General features: G+C 47.2%; 1 protein-coding gene across 5 annotated transcripts in view; it reads left to right on the forward strand.

The window, feature by feature from the left end:
• Positions 1-23,056, forward strand: part of RNF34 (ring finger protein 34) — a 124,716-nt gene extending 101,660 nt beyond the window's left edge. For all 5 annotated transcript variants that reach the window (XM_069214898.1, XM_069214899.1, XM_069214900.1 and 2 more), the window contains one exon: positions 17,316-23,056. In XM_069214898.1, coding sequence (XP_069070999.1) covers positions 17,316-17,503 — 188 coding nt within the window. In that variant the 3' untranslated portion in view covers positions 17,504-23,056. The remainder of the gene's footprint in view (positions 1-17,315) is intronic.
• The last annotated feature ends 883 nt before the right edge of the window (positions 23,057-23,939 follow it).

A 23,939-nucleotide genomic window follows, 5' to 3' on the forward strand; every position in this document is an offset into this window, starting at 1 on the left:
TTGCAATAGACATAGACTAGACCGCTTAGTGCAAATAGTTATCTACAGGTTACAGTGGGGGTATGAGTGGGTATGGGAGTACAACAGTTAGAGAAGAATAATTATGAGTACTTTCAAGTAGACTGTTTTTTAAGGCAGTTTAGGAAGGAAACAGTACGGTTACCCTGGCAATCTAATCCAAAGTTATGATCCAGGAAGCTCATTAGAGTGGAATCCTGAGCCAGATTAGAGATGTTTAGAGAGACAAGAAGACCTAAGTCAATCGATTGAAGTATGCAAGAAGGCATATATCTTTTAAGCATTCAAGATAGAAAGCTGGGGGCTAGATCATTAATAGCTGTAAAATCCAAAACTAGTAGTTTGCGTGTTGTCCAGTTTTTCTTATGTTGACAGTAGGATGTAAGAGTGTGCATCAGAAGATCCTAAAGTATTTTATTAGCAAAATGTAGTACTTTATCCAGTGGGAGGCATGATCTTTTAGGATGGCCATTTGGTGGTTGAGACATCCAGCATAATGGGAAGGGATGTTCATGTTGTCAGCACACAACCTGTGGTCAAGGCTCGACTACTGGCTGACCACAGGTGATGCTAGCCCTTTGATGCTCAAGGTCCAACACTGTACTGAAACTCTTTGCAACCATTCTGGTGTTTGGATGAGGTCCCAAGTACCAGGGACTCAGAATACTACCAAAAGTAAAGACTACTGCCAGGAGCACTGTTAGACAGAGTGTTCTAGGATGAGCTTAGATGTAAAATCACAGAATATTTTACCAACAGAATTGGCTCTATGATGGATAGGAGTAGTATTTGGGAAACATTTAAATTGGTGATCCACGGCTTCTGCGTTGCTAAGCAAGTGGGAGTGCTCAGATCACTTAGAGATCACATGGTGAGACTGGAGCAAGAAATTAAAGAGCTAGAAAACAGTTTATTAAACTACAAAAACTGTTGCACTTGCTGAGATAAGGCTTAAAATGACTTAGTGCAATGAAGTTGCAGAATGAGAGTGCAAATACTTAAGCAAGCATTCCACACCATGCATATATGGAGAGGGGGGAATGCACAGGAAATTCACTCACCTATTTAATAAAGCAGTCATGGGTTCCGAATTGGGTGGGGATATCTTAGAGATGAGCCAAAGACCCAGAGCCCTAGAGACCCTAAAAAAAGAAAGCAGAGGAGGACAGAAGAAAAAAGTGCTAAGAAGGGGGTGGCACATAGGAGAGAAATCATTAGCAGATGTACATTTTTATCCATCATAGAAAACCTTGGCGAAGGAACCTGAAAGAGTACACGGTGACTAAAGTGTAATAACAAGCCTACCCCTCCACCCTTGAGCTGGCTGGCTGCCATTTGGATCATATTCCCAACCTTTTATTTGCCTTGCTGCCATTTCTCCAACAGCTCTTCAACTTTGGGAGTATCAAAATAGAAATACACTTGGCCCTCATGCTTGATGCATAGGGTGGCTGGTTCCAGTAGGGAGGCGGAGATCTCAGATTTTTGGAGCCTAAGCTGCCACTGCCTTACAACTGTCTTGTGGCACAAATCCGACCAGACAAAGAACTTGACTCCATGGGCTTTAATCAGTGATACTGGACGGGCTGCCGAGAAGATACTTCCTCAGCAGGAAATGGCCAACATAAATCAATATTGCCCGTGGGTAGTGAAGCGAAGGACCCTCACAAGAGAAGCAGGATGGGAAACGATGAGCTCTCTGAATATTGGTGTCCATGTTACAGTCTTCAATGCAGGGAAGCACTCACAAAAAATACGGACTATGTATTCTTGAGGATCGTCCCCTTCAGCACCTTCTGGAATGCCAAGTACCCTAAGATTGTTCTGACGGGATCTGCTCTTAGGTCCTATACCCCTGATGAGAGTGTAAGCAGCTGATATTCATGCTGCAAGGATTGTGTTTTGACTATACAGACGACTGACTTGAAGAGCCTCCTGAGTTTTCTCTATTTTCCCAAGACACGTATTAACAGTATACATATTCTCTGATAGCTTCCTCAGTACAACTTGCATCTTTAAGTAAGCAGTTTTGAGTGCAAGTGAGTCATTTCGATACTCTTCGCTGTGTTGTTGTAAGAGCTCATAAATAGCAGTCAAGGTAGGGAAGCCAGATTCGGTAGTGCGGATGATGGAGACAGAGGAAAAGGCTGAAGCCCTGCTACCACCCACCGGCGATTGAGCAGTACCTGTTCCCAGGACTAGTGGAGAAGGATTTGTTTGCGTGAGCTCCGTACCATCTGGCTCCCAGACCAACTCATCCTCCACATCCAACTTGGATATTGTGGGATCGAGACACCCCTGTGTAAAGACTTATCCCCAAGTCTCTCTGAGTGGGTGTGATGGAGCGACCCCAGCCTCCTAAGCGTTAATGTATGCTGTCAACGAGTCATTGAGGCTGCCTGCCGGAGTGCTCCCTTCCGGCTTATGGTCTTCCACATCAAAGTCCGACAGACTCCCAGTGTCTGACAATGAGAAAAAAGTTTCAGTGTTTAGGCTTGGGGGGAGTGGTGTACCGGCAACTGAGGTCATTGCTCAAGAGTCTTAGTACCTGCAACGAGTTCTCTTGACTGGACTGCAGTGGCAGTATCTTCTGATACTCTGTACGGAGGTCATCGATTCAACGATTTCTGGGATTCACCCTGGTAAGGCTCAAGGTTGAGGTTAGATCTTCCCTAGAATGTAGCAGGTGCTACACTTCCTAATAACTCCTGGTCTCGCAATGATGGCCTCTGATGTGTCACTGGGGGCGCACAATGTGCCTTTTGCCCCAGTTGTGTGAGCAACTGGCAGGAGGGAGGCGATATACAGATCTAAAGTTCTCCGGGAGAGTGTTGCGGAAACTGATATGGATATAGACCCTGCTGCTTAAACATTCACTTGAATCTATGTAGCTTCTGAGGCATTATCGTGAGTTAGCAGTTTGCCGCTCTCAATGGTGGGCCTTGAAGTAGATGTCAATATCTCCTCCACACCTGTGGCTTCTGCAACTGTGTTCCCTGAACTACTCGACTTACTGACCATAACTTTGCTATGCTGAGGTTTCTTTCTCCCAACGGTCTGTGGGCTTTTGATATTAGAGTGGGTGGAAGGAGCCCCCCTCACCCCCAATCAATTTTGGTGGCATCTTTAATAAGCTGAGAATGGTGAGTAACTGTAACGTACGATTACTAAGCCAAAAATTCAGCCAAATATTAAAGAGGCGCTCCTGATCTCCTGCAGCAACTGTGCAATAGGAAGCAGCAAAAATATAAATTGACACAGAGTTGCAGGAGAATTCACAGGAGAATGCAGAGGTTTATGACAACAGTTTTCCTTGCTGCAACTTAGTAGCAGGCTACAAAGGAGAAGAGACCACCCATTATGCTGGAAAACAAACTGACTGAAGCAGCAGCAGCGTCCTGGACTCAGCCTTGAGATCTAGGGAAGCCTCTTCCCTTTCCAGGCATTAACATCTCCCCACAAGGAAAAAAGACGCTGCTTACCAGCCACAATCCACCTCTCCCTTGGGTTCCCTTTTACATGCTGAAGGGGAAGCTCCGCCCATTTTGCAGCAGCCAACAAAACTTTCATCAGGAATCCGGTGGCTTCAGTGACCCTCCAGCACCCCAGCGCGGCTGAGCCAACATCATAGGACTCGTGCGTCACCCAGGGACTCTAATGTTGTCAGCTCCGGTAACGGGGGAATCCAGTTTAGACCCTGGTCTCCGACGGCCTCTGTGCACCATTAATCAATTTCGGCTGGTGCTTCTCCCAGGGTCCGTGCACGACTAGCACAATGCTGCCATCTTGCCTCAACAAGGTCAGTTTTGGCCATGGGCACCTCAGGGGGGAGGGGGGTTCTTTCTCACAATTATATCTAGGGCTCTTCCTCAGTTGGAGGTGGTAGATGGCACAGGTTTCAAAGACTAGTTGGTGGAGGGGGTTCACAGCAGGGTGGGGTGGGTGGGTGGATGATGGGTGTCTCATAAGTGGGGTGGGAATATGAAGCAGGTCTCTTCACTAAAAGCAGCAAGAACTGGGAAGGGGTAGTTGGGAAGGAATTGAAAAAAAAAAAAAAGAAAGTGTTGCATACCTAATAATGAGTGCAGTACACAGAGCTGGAATGTTTATTTTTCTCATTCTGCAAGGTGTATCGGAGGTTGGATAGATCATGATAATGGCCAACCACACTAATAGTCATGACCAGCAAATACATATTTTCTGGTGGAATGTACGAGGCATAAGGCATCCCATAAACGTAAATTAATAAAAAAGCTATACACATATAGTTTGCTTACAAGAGGCTCACCTTTCTAATACTCCCACTCCTTTATAAGATGATCTGAGCTATCATATCCTCAGTGCTTCCTGCTTCACATCCGCCTAGAGGGGAGAAGCTCTTTTGGTGCAGGATAAGAGAAGGGGTTTGGCCCGAATGGCTAATCTTGGTAATTACTAGAGAGACCGTTCAGCTTACATTAGGTATAGTCTACGCTCCTAACGCTGACAATCCTGCGGTTTTTAATGGTCTTCTGTGCGAGCTAGATCACTGGCCTGAACCTCTGATATTGTGTGGTGACTCTAATGTCACTCTTTACCCCTGGCTTGGTTTTTTCTGCTTATGGACAAGGGCTACTGCTCCTAGGTCTACTACTCCCTGTGGAATAAAGCATTCAAGTGAGACCTTATGCGTTTGTAAACGATTTGTGATACTGCTGCCCCAGGGAGCCTGGGTTTATATTTCATTCGGCCCTTCATAACTCACTTTCTAGGATCAATATGTTCCTCACCAGTTATTCTTTGTTACCTCTATGCGCGTAACTTTAAATCCGAGGGTGATCTCTGACCATAACTTACTGTTTCTTTATCCTTCATCTAGAGGGCTTCTCCCATTCCTTTCAACCTTGCGTCTGGACTTTTGATAGGAAACTTCTTATTCATTAAGCTTTTATTCACTCCATGGAGTGGGAGGTTAGGATCTTTTTGGAGCAGAATATTGGCTCAGCTTCTATTCTCAGTATAGGATGCGCTTAAAGCCTTCTATAGAGGGCACACTTTAAAACATTCCTCATACCAGCAGAAGGTGAAAGAGGCCGAGGCTCATATACGGTCTTCCTTTGTCCTTATAGAGCATCAGTTGGCCTGGAGTGTAATCAGTCAAGACAGGGTGGCGTTTCTGATTCTTTCTCATCAGCTAGCAATTGCTCAGACCACACTCGGGGAAATTACTTGACAATGCGATCAAGAAGAACAGAGTGAAAAAATGGGGTGAATATGCTCCTTTAGTTTTAGGGACAAGGTCAGTGCTCGTACTATCTAGACTATCATTAACAACAAGAGCCGGCAAGTGAACGATCACAAGCTAATCTGGAAGGAGTTTCGTCTGTTTTATCAGAAGCTGTATATTGAGTAAGAGGTTGCCTCTGTAGACACCATAAATCAGTTGCCTCCAAACATATCATCATCTGTAACTGATGGACTTACAACGGTCCAGGTTGGAGGACCTAGTTTCCTTTTCTGACATTGCACCTAGCCAGTTATCCAGGGGAAAGCCTCCGGCCCTGACCAAATTCCTCTCAAATTCTATGCTATCTTCGTGCACGTATTGGTGCCAGTCCTCTGTGCTCTCTTTAACTCCTATGAGTCACTGGGACAGGTTCCTCGGTCTTGGGTAGAGACTAATATTGTTATCTTCCCTAAGCAAGTGAACGACTCCCTGCTGCGTTGCTCATATCATCTTATATCTCTGATTAACGCTGACTCTAAAATATATACACGGGTGCTGGCCAGTTAACTATCCTTGGTTATTTCGGATCTGGTAGATGAGAACCAGCACAGGTTCATACCGGGACGTCATACCACCACACGTCAACACAGCTATTATAGATTTTGAGGTCCGATCAGCTGATGTGTGCCCAGTCTGAATGATAATGATTGACCCAAGGGTAGGTCGCTCCCCCTGCCGCTGCAGCTCCTCCAGGTTCCTGAGTTCCTGAGACCCACCTCACAGTAAGTACCCCCCCCCCCTCCCAGCCCCTCGCTCTGCCCCGCGCTACTCACCCTCTCTCCTGCTCCTGCTTCTTTTCTTCTTTTCTTCTTCTCTGTTCTTCTGTTCTTCCTCCTCGCTCCTAGTCTGTAATCTTCTTCTGTACTCTTCTTTCCCCCGTCTTCACTCTTCTTCTCTTCTTCCTCATCTTCTTCTGTGGTCTTCTGCCCTCTGTTCTTCGTTTTTCTGTATCTTCTTCTGTGTTCTTCCGGTCTTCCTTTCTTCTCTCCTTCCGGTCTTCTGATCTTCCTTTTTCTCTCCTTCCGGTCTTCTGTTCTTCTGTTCTTCTTGTCTTCTGTTCTTCTTGTCTTCGGCTCTTCTGCCTCCTCCGTCCTCTTCTCCCCGCGCCTGCCCTCCTGCTCCTGCCTCATCCCCCTCCCCCACTCGCATCCCCCTCTCTATCTCTCCTATCTAACCCGTTCACTATCTACCTCCCTCACTCCTCCTATCTACCTATCTCTCTATCCCACTATCTAACTCCCTCACTCTCTACCTCCTCCTATCTTCCTATCTCTCTATCTATTTCCCTATCTATCGATTTCCCTATCTATTTTCTCTATCTATTTCTCTATCTCTCCCCCCCCACCCCCTCTATTACCTATCTTCCTATCCTCTCACTCTACCTCTCACCCTCGCCCACCTCTACAACCCCCCCTCCCCTATCTTCTCAACCCTACTCCTATCTTTCTCCCTTATCTCCTAAACCTCCTAACACTCACCCCCCTCCACCCTTAAACCCCCCTCCCCAGCTCTTCTCACTCTACCTGTCCCCCCCCTCGCGCTTTCCCGCCGCGACCTCCTGCACGCCCCCGCCCCCCAGCTCCCATTCGCCCCCACCTGACCCCTCCCCCGCCTCCTACCTCATATGGCGGCCGCTGCGCGACAGTGGTAGCGACCCTTGACCCAAGGGTAGGTCGCTCCCCCTGCCGCTGCAGCTCCTCCAGGTTCCTGAGACCCACCTCACAGTAAGTACCCCCCCCCCTCCCAGCCCCTCGCTCTGTCCCGCGCTACTCACCCTCTCTCCTGCTCCTGCTTCTTTTCTTCTTTTCTTCTTCTCTGTTCTTCTGTTCTTCCTCCTCGCTCCTCGTCTGTAATCTTCTTCTGTACTCTTCTTTCCCCCGTCTTCACTCTTCTTCTCTTCTTCCTCATCTTCTTCTGTGGTCTTCTGCCCTCTGTTCTTCGTTTTTCTGTATCTTCTTCTGTGTTCTTCCGGTCTTCCTTTCTTCTCTCCTTCCGGTCTTCTGATCTTCCTTTTTCTCTCCTTCCGGTCTTCTGTTCTTCTTGTCTTCTGTTCTTCTTGTCTTCGGCTCTTCTGCCTCCTCCGTCCTCTTCTCCCCGCGCCTGCCCTCCTGCTCCTGCCTCATCCCCCTCCCCCACTCGCATCCCCCTCTCTATCTCACCTATCTAACTCGTTCACTATCTACCTCCCTCACTCCTCCTATCTACCTATCTCTCTATCTCTCTATCCCATTATCTAACTCCCTCACTCTCCACCTCCTCCTATCTTCCTATCTCTCTATCTATTTCCCTATCTATTTTCTCTATCTATTTCTCTATCTCTCCCCCCCCACCCCCTCTATTACCTATCTTCCTATCCTCTCACTCTACCTCTCACCCTCGCCCACCTCTACAACCCCCCCTCCCCTATCTTCTCAACCCTACTCCTATCTTTCTCCCTTATCTCCTAAACCTCCTAACACTCACCCCCCTCCACCCTTAAACCCCCCTCCCCAGCTCTTCTCACTCTACCTGTCCCCCCCTCGCGCTTTCCCGCCGCGACCTCCTGCACGCCCCCGCCCCCCAGCTCCCATTCGCCCCCACCTGACCCCTCCCCCCCTCCTACCTCATATGGCGCCCGCTGCGCGACAGTGGTAGCGACCCTTGACCCAAGGGTAGGTCGCTCCCCCTGCCGCTGCAGCTCCTCCAGGTTCCTGAGACCCACCTCACAGTAAGTACCCCCCCCCCTCCCAGCCCCTCGCTCTGCCCCGCGCTACTCACCCTCTCTCCTGCTTCTTTTCTTCTCTGTTCTTCTGTTCTTCCTCCTCGCTCCTCATCTGTAATCTTCTTCTGTACTCTTCTTTCCCCCGTCTTCACTCTTCTTCTCTTCTTCCTCATCTTCTTCTGTGGTCTTCTGCCCTCTGTTCTTAGTTTTTCTGTATCTTCTTCTGTGTTCTTCCGGTCTTCCTTTCTTCTCTCCTTCTGGTCTTCCTTTTTCTCTCCTTCCGGTCTTCTGTTCTTCTTGTCTTCTGTTCTTCATGTCTTCGGCTCTTCTGCCTCCTCCGTCCTCTTCTCCCCGCGCCTGCCCTCCTGCTCCTGCCTCATCCCCCTCCCCCACTCGCATCCCCCTCTCTATCTCTCCTATCTAACCCGTTCACTATCTACCTCCCTCACTCCTCCTATCTACCTATCTCTCTATCTCTCTATCCCACTATCTAACTCCCTCACTCTCCACCTCCTCCTATCTTCCTATCTCTCTATCTATTTCCCTATCTATCGATTTCCCTATCTATTTTCTCTATCTATTTCTCTATCTCTCCCCCCCTCACCCCCTCTATTACCTATCTTCCTATCCTCTCACTCTACCTCTCACCCTCACCCAACTCTACAACCCCCCCTCCCCTATCTTCTCAACCCTACTCCTATCTTTCTCCCTTATCTCCTAAACCTCCTAACACTCACCCCCCTCCACCCTTAAACCCCCCGCCCCCAGCTCTTCTCACTCTACCTGTCCCCCCCCCTCGCGCTTTCCCGCCGCGACCTCCTGCACGCCCCCGCCCCCCAGCTCCCATTCGCCCCCACCTGACCCCTCCCCCGCCTCCTACCTCATATGGCGGCCGCTGCGCGACAGTGGTAGCGACCCTTGACCCAAGGGTAGGTCGCTCCCCCTGTCGCTGCAGCTCCTCCAGGTTCCTGAGACCCACCTCACAGTAAGTACCCCCCCCCTCCCAGCCCCTTGCTCTGTCCCGCGCTACTCACCCTCTCTCCTGCTTCTTTTCTTCTTTTCTTCTTCTCTGTTCTTCTGTTCTTCCTCCTCGCTCCTCATCTGTAATCTTCTTCTGTACTCTTCTTTCCCCCGTCTTCACTCTTCTTCTCTTCTTCCTCATCTTCTTCTGTGGTCTTCTGCCCTCTGTTCTTAGTTTTTCTGTATCTTCTTCTGTGTTCTTCCGGTCTTCCTTTCTTCTCTCCTTCCGGTCTTCTGTTCTACCTTTTTCTCTCCTTCCGGTCTTCTGTTCTTCTGTTCTTCTTGTCTTCTGTTCTTCTTGTCTTCGGCTCTTCTGCCTCCTCCGTCCTCTTCTCCCCGCGCCTGCCCTCCTGCTCCTGCCTCATCCCCCTCCCCCACTCGCATCCCCCTCTCTATCTCACCTATCTAACTCGTTCACTATCTACCTCCCTCACTCCTCCTATCTACCTATCTCTCTATCTCTCTATCCCATTATCTAACTCCCTCACTCCACCTCCTCCTATCTTCCTATCTCTCTATCTATTTCCCTATCTATTTTCTCTATCTATTTCTCTATCTCTCCCCCCCCCCCACCCCCTCTATTACCTATCTTCCTATCCTCTCACTCTACCTCTCACCCTCGCCCACCTCTACAACCCCCCTCCCCTATCTTCTCAACCCTACTCCTATCTTTCTCCCTTATCTCCTAAACCTCCTAACACTCACCCCCCTCCACCCTTAAACCCCCCTCCCCAGCTCTTCTCACTCTACCTGTCCCCCCCTCGCGCTTTCCCGCCGCGACCTCCTGCACGCCCCCGCCCCCCAGCTCCCATTCGCCCCCACCTGACCCCTCCCCCCCTCCTACCTCATATGGCGGCCGCTGCGCGACAGTGGTAGCGACCCTTGACCCAAGGGTAGGTCGCTCCCCCTGCCGCTGCAGCTCCTCCAGGTTCCTGAGACCCACCTCACAGTAAGTACCCCCCCCCCCTCCCAGCCCCTCGCTCTGCCCCGCGCTACTCACCCTCTCTCCTGCTTCTTTTCTTCTTTTCTTCTTCTCTGTTCTTCTGTTCTTCCTCCTCGCTCCTCATCTGTAATCTTCTTCTGTACTCTTCTTTCCCCCGTCTTCACTCTTCTTCTCTTCTTCCTCATCTTCTTCTGTGGTCTTCTGCCCTCTGTTCTTAGTTTTTCTGTATCTTCTTCTGTGTTCTTCCGGTCTTCCTTTCTTCTCTCCTTCTGGTCTTCCTTTTTCTCTCCTTCCGGTCTTCTGTTCTTCTTGTCTTCTGTTCTTCATGTCTTCGGCTCTTCTGCCTCCTCCGTCCTCTTCTCCCCGCGCCTGCCCTCCTGCTCCTGCCTCATCCCCCTCCCCCACTCGCATCCCCCTCTCTATCTCTCCTATCTAACCCGTTCACTATCTACCTCCCTCACTCCTCCTATCTACCTATCTCTCTATCTCTCTATCCCACTATCTAACTCCCTCACTCTCCACCTCCTCCTATCTTCCTATCTCTCTATCTATTTCCCTATCTATTTTCTCTTATCTATTTCTCTATCTCTCCCCCCCTCACCCCCTCTATTACCTATCTTCCTATCCTCTCACTCTACCTCTCACCCTCACCCAACTCTACAACCCCCCCTCCCCTATCTTCTCAACCCTACTCCTATCTTTCTCCCTTATCTCCTAAACCTCCTAACACTCACCCCCCTCCACCCTTAAACCCCCCGCCCCCAGCTCTTCTCACTCTACCTGTCCCCCCCCTCGCGCTTTCCCGCCGCGACCTCCTGCACGCCCCCGCCCCCCAGCTCCCATTCGCCCCCACCTGACCCCTCCCCCGCCTCCTACCTCATATGGCGGCCGCTGCGCGACAGTGGTAGCGACCCTTGACCCAAGGGTAGGTCGCTCCCCCTGCCGCTGCAGCTCCTCCAGGTTCCTGAGACCCACCTCACAGTAAGTACCCCCCCCCTCCCAGCCCCTCGCTCTGTCCCGCGCTACTCACCCTCTCTCCTGCTTCTTTTCTTCTTTTCTTCTTCTCTGTTCTTCTGTTCTTCCTCCTCGCTCCTCATCTGTAATCTTCTTCTGTACTCTTCTTTCCCCCGTCTTCACTCTTCTTCTCTTCTTCCTCATCTTCTTCTGTGGTCTTCTGCCCTCTGTTCTTAGTTTTTCTGTATCTTCTTCTGTGTTCTTCCGGTCTTCCTTTCTTCTCTCCTTCCGGTCTTCTGTTCTACCTTTTTCTCTCCTTCCGGTCTTCTGTTCTTCTGTTCTTCTTGTCTTCTGTTCTTCTTGTCTTCGGCTCTTCTGCCTCCTCCGTCCTCTTCTCCCCGCGCCTGCCCTCCTGCTCCTGCCTCATCCCCCTCCCCCACTCGCATCCCCCTCTCTATCTCACCTATCTAACTCGTTCACTATCTACCTCCCTCACTCCTCCTATCTACCTATCTCTCTATCTCTCTATCCCATTATCTAACTCCCTCACTCTCCACCTCCTCCTATCTTCCTATCTCTCTATCTATTTCCCTATCTATTTTCTCTATCTATTTCTCTATCTCTCCCCCCCACCCCCTCTATTACCTATCTTCCTATCCTCTCACTCTACCTCTCACCCTCGCCCACCTCTACAACCCCCCCTCCCCTATCTTCTCAACCCTACTCCTATCTTTCTCCCTTATCTCCTAAACCTCCTAACACTCACCCCCCTCCACCCTTAAACCCCCCTCCCCAGCTCTTCTCACTCTACCTGTCCCCCCCTCGCGCTTTCCCGCCGCGACCTCCTGCACGCCCCCGCCCCCCAGCTCCCATTCGCCCCCACCTGACCCCTCCCCCCCTCCTACCTCATATGGCGGCCGCTGCGCGACAGTGGTAGCGACCCTTGACCCAAGGGTAGGTCGCTCCCCCTGCCGCTGCAGCTCCTCCAGGTTCCTGAGACCCACCTCACAGTAAGTAACCCCCCCCCCTCCCAGCCCCTCGCTCTGCCCCGCGCTACTCACCCTCTCTCCTGCTTCTTTTCTTCTTTTCTTCTTCTCTGTTCTTCTGTTCTTCCTCCTCGCTCCTCATCTGTAATCTTCTTCTGTACTCTTCTTTCCCCCGTCTTCACTCTTCTTCTCTTCTTCCTCATCTTCTTCTGTGGTCTTCTGTGGTCTTCTGCCCTCTGTTCTTAGTTTTTCTGTATCTTCTTCTGTGTTCTTCCGGTCTTCCTTTCTTCTCTCCTTCTGGTCTTCCTTTTTCTCTCCTTCCGGTCTTCTGTTCTTCTGTTCTTCTTGTCTTCTGTTCTTCATGTCTTCGGCTCTTCTGCCTCCTCCGTCCTCTTCTCCCCGCGCCTGCCCTCCTGCTCCTGCCTCATCCCCCTCCCCCACTCGCATCCCCCTCTCTATCTCTCCTATCTAACCCGTTCACTATCTACCTCCCTCACTCCTCCTATCTACCTATCTCTCTATCCCACTATCTAACTCCCTCACTCTCCACCTCCTCCTATCTTCCTATCTCTCTATCTATTTCCCTATCTATCGATTTCCCTATCTATTTTCTCTATTTATTTCTCTATCTCTCCCCCCCTCACCCCCTCTATTACCTATCTTCCTATCCTCTCACTCTACCTCTCACCCTCACCCAACTCTACAACCCCCCCTCCCCTATCTTCTCAACCCTACTCCTATCTTTCTCCCTTATCTCCTAAACCTCCTAACACTCACCCCCCTCCACCCTTAAACCCCCCGCCCCCAGCTCTTCTCACTCTACCTGTCCCCCCCCTCGCGCTTTCCCGCCGCGACCTCCTGCACGCCCCCGCCCCCCAGCTCCCATTCGCCCCCACCTGACCCCTCCCCCCCCTACCTCATATGGCGGCCGCTGCGCGACCACGCACACCAGAGGCAAGCCCGCCTGCGCCCGTCCACGCCCAGCGCCACGACCCCTGGTCCCCAGCTCTTCCAAGCCCCGCTGACCCGCTACGACCCCACCACCCTCCACGCCCTCAACCCAGGACGCTCCAACACCTGCTTCCAAGCTCACCCCAAACGCACCCATGAACCCTTCGCCTGCAACTCCTGCAAACGCACCTTCCACCACGCAACAACCACGACCACAAGCCCACGCGCCATCAACCACCTCAAGTGCATCCTAGTCAACGCTCGCTCCGTCCACAAACACGCCATTGAACTCTGGGACCTCCTGGACTCCATAGCACCGGACGTCGCCTTCATCACGGAGACCTGGATGAACGCCTCCTCGGCCCCTGACATCGCCACTGCCATCCCCGAAGGCTACAAGATTTCCAGAAAAGACCGCACCAACCAGGTAGGAGGAGGTATCGCCATCGTCTTCAAAGACTCCATCAGCATCACCACCTCCACCGAAGACACCCCTCTCGCCGCTGAACACCTGCATTTTCAGATTCGCACCGATCCGAGGACCACCCTCAGAGGATCCCTCGTCTACCGTCCTCCCGGGCCACGCGCCCCTTTCAGCGACGCCATTGCCGACTTCATCTCCCCGCACGCCCTCGCCTCGCCGGACTACATCCTCCCAGGTGACCTCAACTTCCATCTGGAACAAAACAACGACCCCAACACCACCACCCTGCTCGACAACCTCGACAACCTCGGCCTCAAACAACTGGTGAACACCGCCACCCACATCGCCGGACACACGCTTGACCCCATCTTCTCCGCCAGCAAACACGTCTTCTTCAGCCACGCCTCCGCCCTACACTGGACTGACCACAGCTGCGTCCACTTCACATTCCGACGCGAGACCCGCCACCTCCGCACCCAACCCATCCCTCGTCGACAGTGGAACAAGATTCCCGAAGAGCAACTCTTCTCCGCACTCTCCGCCAACCAACCCACCCTCACCACCGACCCCAACGACGCAGCCCTCAACCTCACAAACTGGATCTCCAACTGCGCAGACATCCTTGCTCCCCTCAAACGCACGCATCGACAGACCAACACCAAAAAACCTCTCTGGTTCTCTGACACCCTCAAAGAATCAAAGAAAACTTGTTGCACCCTTGAGAAAGCCTGGCGCAAGGACCGCACCGCTGACAACATGACCGCCCTCAAGAACGCTACCCGCGAACACCACCACCTGATCCGCGCTGCCAAAAGGAACTTTTTCACCGACAGACTGGACAAAAACAGACACAACAGCAGAGAACTCTTCAGCATCGTCAAGGAGTTCTCCAACCCCAGCGCCAACGCCGTCACGCCCTCACAGCATCTGTGCGAATCCCTCGCCACTTTCTTCCATCGCAAGATTAGCGACCTCCTCGACAGCTTCGGACACCAGACCCAACCATACACCACCGAACCGGCATCCATGGCCATCACCCTCAACAACTGGTCCCACATCAACACGGAAGAAACCAAATCCATCATGAACTCTATCCACTCCGGCGCCCCTTCGGACCCCTGCCCGCACTTCATCTTTAACAAAGCCGACGACATCATCGCCCCGCACCTCCAGACCGTCATCAACTCTTCTTTTTCTTCTGCTACCTTCCCCGAATGCTGGAAACACGCCGAAGTCAACGCTCTACTAAAGAAACCTACGGCTGACCCGAGCGACCTAAAAAACTTCCGCCCCATCTCTCTTCTGCCTTTCCCAGCCAAAGTAATAGAGAAGACCGTCAACAAACAGCTGACCACCTTCCTGGAAGACCACAACCTGCTCGACCCCTCACAAACCAGATTCCGAGCCAACCACGGCACTGAAACCGCCCTCATCTCAGTCACTGACGACATCAGAACCCTGATGGACAACGGTGAAACAGTCGCCCTCATTCTGCTCGACCTCTCGGCTGCCTTTGACACCGTCTGTCACCGCACCCTAATCACTCACCTCCGCTCCACCGGGATCCAAGGCCAGGCCCTGGACTGGATCGCCTCCTTCCTCTCAAACCGTTCCCAAAGAGTTTACCTCCCTCCGTTTCGCTCAGAACCCACCGAGATCATCTGCGGCGTACCCCAAGGCTCATCACTCAGCCCGACACTCTTCAATGTCTACATGAGCCCCCTCGCCAACATCGTACGCAAGCACGACATCATCATCACCTCCTACGCCGACGACACCCAACTTATACTCTCCCTCACCAAGGACCCCGCCAGCGCCAAGACCAACCTACAAGAGGGTATGAAGGACGTCGCAGATTGGATGAGGCTCAGCCGCCTAAAGCTGAACTCTGAAAAAACGGAAGTCCTCATCCTCGGCAACACCCCGTCCGCCTGGGACGACTCCTGGTGGCCCACGGCCCTCGGCACCGCACCGACCCCCACAGACCACGCCCGCAACCTCGGCTTCATCTTGGACCCTCTTCTCACCATGACCAAGCAAGTCAACGCCGTGTCCTCCGCCTGCTTCCTCACCCTCCGCATGCTCCGCAAGATCTTCCGCTGGATCCCCGCCGACACCAGAAAAACCGTGACCCACGCCCTCGTCACGAGCCGCCTGGACTACGGCAACACCCTCTACGCCGGGACCACAGCCAAACTCCAAAATCGCCTGCAACACATTCAAAACGCCTCGGCCCGCCTCATCCTCGACATACCCCGCAGCAGCCACATCTCCGCACACCTGAGACACCTGCATTGGCTCCCTGTCAGCAAAAGGATCACCTTCCGACTTCTCACCCACGCACACAAAGCCCTCTACGACAAGGGACCGGAATACCTCAACAGACGCCTCAGCTTCTATGTCCCCACCCGCCTCCCCCGCTCCTCTGGCCTCGCACTCGCTGCTGTCCCTCGCATCCGCCGCTCCACGGCAGGTGGGAGATCTTTCTCCTTCCTGGCGGCCAAGACCTGGAACTCCCTCCCCACCAGCCTGAGGACCACCCAGGACCACTCCGCTTTCCGGAGACTCCTAAAGACCTGGCTGTTCGAACAGCGATAACCCCCCCCTTTTTCCCCTAGCGCCTTGAGACCCGCACGGGTGAGTAGCGCGCTTTATAAATGTTAATGATTTGATAATGCTTGACGCTGAAAAGGCATTTGACCTGGTTTGCCTAAGAGTAAGAGCTTGGAGAACTTTTCAAGAGAAACCTTTTTTTTTTTCTTTTTTTTCTTCTTCTTTTGAAGTTATATCTATCATCTGTCAAATTCTTTTTTTTTTTTTTTTTTTTTTTTAAGAATCTACTGTCCCGGGGCTTACTGTTGACACATTTTGAAGCTTATACAAAGCCTTCGGGTTATGAATTACACTGATGTCCACTTGTGTACCCAATTTCTCGGACAGGAGTGACTGTGTTCATGAATTCATAGAATATTTTGATTCTCTATTATAGAATCATCACTGTGATCCATGCAGTGTCCTTTTTGGAGTTTGTTTATTTTGTTAGAATGTTTTTTTTTTTTTTTTTTTTTTTTTTTTATAAACGATTTCTGTATTTTTTAAATTAATGAATAAAGGCTGTACTCAGTCTGCAACTTGTCAAGTCTTTTCTTACAACTTCATAAAAATTCTTCCACAAAAGAATTTATGAACTGTATGGCTACTTGACTACTGAAAAGACTGCATCAAGAATTATTCTCTTCATAGCATAACTTACGTGGGTTCTCATTCTCAACCAGTTCTGGACTTTTACTCTCTGAGGGGGAACCCGGTCCATACCCCCTATTTGAGTTCCCACCATCAAATTCTTAAACTCTTATGGGCATTTACACAGGAAGGAAATGTGGACCCTCACTTTCTAGGGTTAGATATTGCTGTTTTGAAAAACCAGCCTGTTGTACTTGTCAGCTTTACTATTTTGTGTGTCGTATGCACACATGATGCGATATAGGACAAAACAATTTTTACAACTCTTTTGTAAGCTGCCCAGTATCTCGAGTGGCATTGAACGCAATAGGGAATCAGGTAATCCTACTCGAATCACTATATGTGATAAATGCATACACACCTCGCTTTCGTGCCAAGCCCCATATGTTCAAATAAGAAAAGGTCACCTACTTGTGATTCTATTTCTCATCATAGCAGTTTTTACTTTTAATAGCTCACAATGTTGATTATTCGCTGCCTTGTGGGGACTGAAGTTGGATTTGGATTGCTAGATGAGTAGCAAAATGTTTGAAGTCCTGCATGAACAAAAATCGAGATCCTATACTGCTGTAAAGTTTGAGATTGTCTTTGTAACTGTAGGTGACATGATTGTATCTGGGGATATCAGAAGCATTTAACACTAAAAGGTTTTATATATCATAGGCCTAATGAATACAGAAAGCAGTGATCTGGAAACAAGGGATTTGACACTCACCAGGTTTCGGTTGGGTGGAGGGTGGTTGGAAGAAGGTGTTTTTCCTGGGGCTTATCATTGTGCTCTATAATATTTATTTTTTTATTTCCTTTAGATGGAGAAAAGCTGCAGTTGACGAACAATGATGATAACCTGTGCAGAATCTGTATGGATGCCGTCATTGACTGTGTCCTTCTGGAATGTGGTCATATGGTTACCTGCACCAAGTGCGGAAAGCGAATGAGTGAATGCCCCATCTGCAGGCAGTATGTTGTACGCGCTGTGCATGTGTTTAAGTCATAGGAAAAAAAGACCAAAAAGCAAATCGGACATGTTTTCCCACAGCTTGTGACTTGAATTTGAAGTATTTTAAGGAAGACAAGGATATTGGATCATTATTAGAACCACTTGGATTGTACAATAGAGCTTTTAATTTCAATAGACAATGTAAAGCGTGGCATATCTATCGATAGAACTTATTTTTCCATATCATTGGGGAAACCTAGTCTATCACTTTGCATTAAAGGGCCTAAAACTGTAGAATAAGTTGTTAATGTGTGTACTGCTTTGGTAAACAAAAGCCTTGTAAGAAAATGTACAATACAATACTCTGTCAAAGTCAATCTGTTTACAGCCAGATTAAAGTCAGTGTCTCCACTGACCAGGGTTATGTTCTGTTAAAGAGAAGCATGACTGAAGCTGGTATCTGGCATCCCCGATGGGCTCTTTCCATGCGTCTTGTAAAATATTTTGTCTTCACGTTGTTCTCTTTTGTTAATATCTGTAATTTGCTTTGCTCTGGTCTGAGTAAATGTTATTTGTTCATAATTAATATTAATTACTTGTTTCTCACCACGTCTTCAAGGTATGCCCGTATTAAATAAATAATCTGTTGTCCTGCGTGGGGCCCGGACTTGGAGTTGGACCATCAATTATTTTCTTCAATAACAGTTTGCCTTAATATTTTAGAACAGAAAAACAGGATTCATTAAAATGATTTCCTTTCATGGTGTAGGTTGTGTTTTGCATATCAAACCCAAGTTTACCTGCAAGTGGAGAGCACTCTATCGTTCCAGTCACTATTATTACTGACATGGGAACACCTCTATCCTCTTTGTCCCGAGGCATATGCAATTCAGTCAAATGCCCAAGCATTATTGGAGTTAATATTTATGCCAGTATTGAAAACCCTTTAAAAATGCTGCTCTTTTCCTTTAATCAGATTAGCACCCTTTACCTGTTTTAGTCCCACTGTGCCACAAAATGTACTTTTTCTTTAAAAACCTGGATAGTGCCTAGTTGTCTGTTTCAGTTATAAGGGCTGAGTACCTGAGCTAGAAAGGCCCCCATTGCCACTGGTAGTCTACCAATTAAATTTTCAAACACCATGATGCAGTTATTAGTAAGATTCCAAGAGCAAATTATGCTTACTTTTATAATTGAACACAGGCCGATGTTTACTCATGGCTTAACCTTAAATCACTGCTACAATAGAATGGATGTTCTCACAAGTTAAGGTGAATAAATTGATTAGGATAGAATATCAGTACTAGCAATTGTATTACTCACTTGAAGACTGTATGAGCCCTCTTCCAGTAGACACACCATTTCATTTCCAGCACTAGAACTAATCATTGGCATCCCATTAGTGTATATGAAGAATAGATTTTGGTGTTTGAAACATTGATATTGAAGAATACTCAAGTGAAATGGATTCAGTTTGGCACCTCTGCGAAAGCCAGTTAGGCTCGGATTGCTGCATGTGGATCTGGATGGTCTTTGGGATACACTGACTTCTACGAATGGATGCCTGATTGAACTGGTGAATACTGAGCCCTTGAAGAACTACTGCAGCCTTTCCTCTTGGATTGCAGGGATCACAGTAGGCTCTAGATCTGCTAAAGTAAATTATTTGGGTATAAGGAAAGGTGCATGAATACTTTTTACACTCTCATTGCCTGAATTTGCGGCATTATTGTATGGTCTAGGGTTCATAAATTCTGTCAAGTATTATATCGCAGTGTATTTAGCATTATTGTGCTGGTCATTTACAGTTAACTTACATCATCCTTACAATCTTGCATACCAAGAATGTCAATTCCACCTACTGTACTTCTTTTTAGCAGTAGGCAGATTGCTGCGGAAAATAAAAGTACAAAAGAACGCAGGGCATGTAACCCCTACTAAAAAGTGATCATCTGAAGATCTCATTAACTAAAATGTATTAAGCTCGGATTGTTCTATGCAGCAGCTAACAGGCATGTTTCTCTTTTCTGAAAAAAATAATAATAATAATTCCGAAAAGAACCGTGATTTTCTTTTTTATCACAGCAGGTTGCTCTCTTCTGAAAAATATACTGTTTTCTTATGTTGAAAGATATGATTTGGGCAATGCTGTTGAAAAACTGCTTTCACTTGATTTTACTTTAGCGGTGACTTGTGCTCTGAGTGACTTGTACATGATGGTTAAAATGGATCCAGGTTTACAAGTCATGGATGCTTCTAATTATTGAAGCTTTGAGAATGTTCATTAAAGTGTAACATATAATTAGTATACCGATGTTAACATATCATGAAAATGTGAATTATTATTATCAACAGTATTGATCTATTAAAAGAATTACTTGTGTTTGAAAGGTTTATGTATATAAGGTCGGATTATGGACAGATATTTACTCTTGTTTAATACTAAAAGTGCTTCTCCAAATTGTTTTGAGAATGCGTGTCTCCCATCATCTGAAACCAAGTGTGTCTATCATTTAGTTTGCACTTTTTTCAAATTCTTTTGCAATTGTTAGTGTGGAGTCTTGTTTTGTATCAAAATGATAAACAGCAGATATGTTTTTCTTTTCTTTTGGTCTAACTGAGGCTGCCTTTCTGGTCTATCGGACTTCTTCACAATACAAGCCGAGTACAGAAACAAGAGTTTTTCTTTTGAAATATAGTATACATGCTTCCTGTTCAGCCTTGTACTTATTTAAAGTAATCAGTTCAATTATTTAATTACAGTAATTGCTCTTTTTAAGAGTTAGCTAATTATAATTAAAGCAATTAAGCACTCCTTTAACTTTATTCGATGGCATTCTTGGACATTTTACTTTATTCAGACTACATTACAGTCCAGTAAGCTTACCACTTGATTATATTTTGTCTTTTTGTCTGTCATGCGTTTAGGACTTGTTTAGGCCTGTCCTGTTGCTTGGTCCCCTGTGCGCCAAGCAACGGTGCACACTTGCCTCTTTCTGAAGCTGATTGCAATTTCAGTTTCATCTTCCAGGATGCAAACATGCTGCACCTCTCAGCTACTGCCTTTGACTGAAAATAGGCAGCCTCTGCTGCTGCAAAATTTGAGTTGTTGCTTGCTGTCATCTGCTCATACAATGCCGGCTGTGCCCCAACACAGGCTTCCTGTCACTTGCGAGGAGCTGCACCACCTGAGTTACTCTGCTGTCTTCTAAAATCAGACACAGTTTTATGCTTTGTACAACAAACCTTCTCAAGCAGGCAACCGAATTTCTGAGCATCAAAACCAGTATCCGTATTTTCTGAAGTGCAGACTAAAGGAATAATTAAAAATTCTTAGTAAACTTCAGTCCCAGAAAGCTTGCCCATTGCCATTGGTATGTCCCTGGCTTCTCTTTCCAATAGAACTTTTTCTGCTTGTCTTGAGGGAACTACAGTCTCGCTAATGTCATTACTCCTTTTTCAGCTTATTGTTGTTATTTTCCATTTTTGCTGTGCCTTAATTTTCTGTGCCCCTTTTCCCATCGCCTCTAAAAACCATCAAATAGTACTCAATGGAGGCAGGACTTGTTTCTGTTATGAACACCAACATTAAAACCTTCACTTGCCTGGCAGGGTCACTATTCCTGTCTGGTTTCACTGTTTAACAGTATATATGAAACTCATTTTGGTCTTGGCCAAGTGTGTAGCAAGCAGGGGATCAGCTTCATGAATAGACACCAGCATCCCAAGCTGCATTGTTTGCCACCATTGCTGGCAGTAGTCAATGAGTCTAAAGAGTGAACAGACCTAACTGAATGGCCTTCGTTTAGGACTGGCTTTGGGGGAGATTTTGGGACACCTCAGTGAGGCGATGTTGAGAAGTGTGTGGTGGCACTATTATTGCACATTCTGGAGAGAAACTCGTTCACTTTGAATCACTCTCAGTATGTCACTTTCATTAGCACCATATTTACCCAAAATAATTAGGACCAAATCCATGAAAACTGGAGTGGACGTAAGAGTGATTTCATTACATTGTTGTTGCTTCTTTAATAGTTATAACAGAATTTTTGTGTTCCATTGTCTGCTTTTTCCCTTTTGTATTAATCAGCAGGATAAACACTCCACAACAATAACTTAGTCCCTATCTCATTAGCCAATATTTCTTAAATCACAATATTTCGATGGCTTACAAGCGCATATTAAAGATTGGACCTTTGCGTTGATAGAAGTGTGGTTAGCAAATATTGTGTTTTCCTTAAAAAATAAAAAATTATTGTGTAGGCTGCATTATCGAAGCAGTCTGTCTTTCCTAGTAAAAAGTGCCATGGCAATGTTTGTCAATTGAATCGTAAAAGAAAAGAACACTCATACTTTGCATGTTGGGCTCCAAGACGTAGCCTTTTTTTTTGTTCTTTTAGTTTGTCTTTCCTTGACAGGTGGTCCCAGAATTTGAAGAACTGTTCCCTTCTAACATGAAACAGCTTGAGGTATCCACAAGATGAGTAGTCTGTCCCAGTTCCAAATACTGCATAATTCATTGTTGCTTTTAGACCTACTGGCCCAGACTGAATGCATACTCACAATGTATTTAAAGTACAACGTATTTTGGTAATGTCGTACATTGAAGCAGTACACATGTCATATAAAACCACAAACCATTGTATAAATCAGCTTGTTGAATGTTTTCATTGGTTGCTTCCATTGATGTTGCTCTGGAGTTGATGGGGGTTGGGATTGACCCATAGCGTTTAAGATCACTGGCCTAAACGAGAGTCCCATAATTAGCTCCTTATGTTTTTCACGGGTTAAAAAACACAAATTGTGTTTTGGTTCCATTCTGCCTTCCTTTATTTGCTACATTTTAATTGTTTTAGGCCCCATTACGTTCTATTTACATTAAAGTTTGCAGTGACAGAATATGCAACTAATACAGAATCCAAAGTTGTAATGCTCTAATTTGTAAAAACACAAAGACATGGATGAAGTTTTCAGATGTGATCCCTGTCAATTAGGCCAATTGTTTTATGAGATAATCATATATTTGGGGGAAAATTGGACGATCAATATATGAAAGGTAATTAGAAGCCATGAGTAGAATAAGTACAGGAGAACATATTTTTAATATTTTCAGTTTGTGAAGAACATTGTCCCAGTTTGCCATTGTGTGCAAACAATTGTAGCCCAGTCTAGCACTGATAGATGTCGGGTCTTCTTTTGTGGAAGGCTTTGTGTGGTGGTGGTGGGTGGGTGAGAATGTAGAAGGCTCTAATGCTTCTGTTATTCCTGGTTAAATTAACGATAGCCATGTTTGCTTTAGTTTCACTTTAGATTATCTTGTATACAAGAAAAGGCAAACTCTTAGCAAGCAGCAGCCTTTTACAAGTGACCGATTATGTAAATGGTTGAAACAAAGTCAAGCTGTATTTTCATTGCCTGTTTGCCTGTTTTTCAGAAGGGAGCACACTGCTAAAAATGACTGTTTTCTAATCAATTGTTTTTCAAGAAGTGTGAAACATTATGTTTTTTATTCGAAGAACATTGTGTATGATTGGAACATTAATAATGAGGATTGTGTGATTTTCTTTTGACATTGCTAATTTAAAGCTCAATAAAGGTTTGTAATCATTATCATTGTGTTGACTTTTGTATTTCCCGTAATTATCTGTTTGGAGAGCAGACAAATTGGGAAGACCTCTGTTTAAAAGTCTGATAGGACCTATTTGGGGTAAAATTCCACAGGGATGTGGAAAGGCGGGGTGAAAATATTTTTGAGACCAAATAGTCCAGTGAACATTTTTGATGTAGTTAACCTGATTATTGTTCTCATATTGTACCCAGAATGATAAACATTTAGTTGATAGTGTTTTTAAATAGATTGTGTTGAAGCCACAGCAACAAATGTTTCTATGATAGGTGTACTCTAAAGCAGGCAAATGTTGGCCCAAGACCACCAAACCAATAGTAAAACTAAAATAGCTGTCACGTACTCACCTGGTTCCAACTGCAGGGGCAATCCTGGACCTCAAATACCAGCTGTGGCAGCTCAGTGTGACAAGTAGCGACTGCCTAGTTCCACTGACTGCCCCCAGTGGAGAAAGGGAGATGGGATAAAACAAGAAGAAGATAAACCTACGTCACTGTGGGAACTGCTAGTCTCCCCTGTGCATTGCCTAGAAGGTTGGGAGTCTCTGGACCTCGATATCCTCTATGCAGATGCAATACATCTCAAGCAGCAAAAGACGATGTTTTTTTTTCTTTAACATATTTTATAGATTTTTCAGAAATTACAACAATCCCCAACTAGGGAGAATAAGAGGTAAGACGTAATACAGAGTGTAATTGATAATCATCCTTCGTTACAAACTATTAAGAGTCGATCTCCTGTCTTCCCTGTCTTCCTCAACCCCCCACCCATATCCTCTGAGTGTGACTTTTACTACCATGGAAGGGCACTCCAATAGGACTAGTATATAGCCCAGCTGAAGTGTGCAGCTGCCTATTGATTCTTCTG

This window comes from Pleurodeles waltl, chromosome 11, assembly GCF_031143425.1.
Source record: "Pleurodeles waltl isolate 20211129_DDA chromosome 11, aPleWal1.hap1.20221129, whole genome shotgun sequence".
NCBI classification, from domain to species: domain Eukaryota; kingdom Metazoa; phylum Chordata; class Amphibia; order Caudata; family Salamandridae; genus Pleurodeles; species Pleurodeles waltl.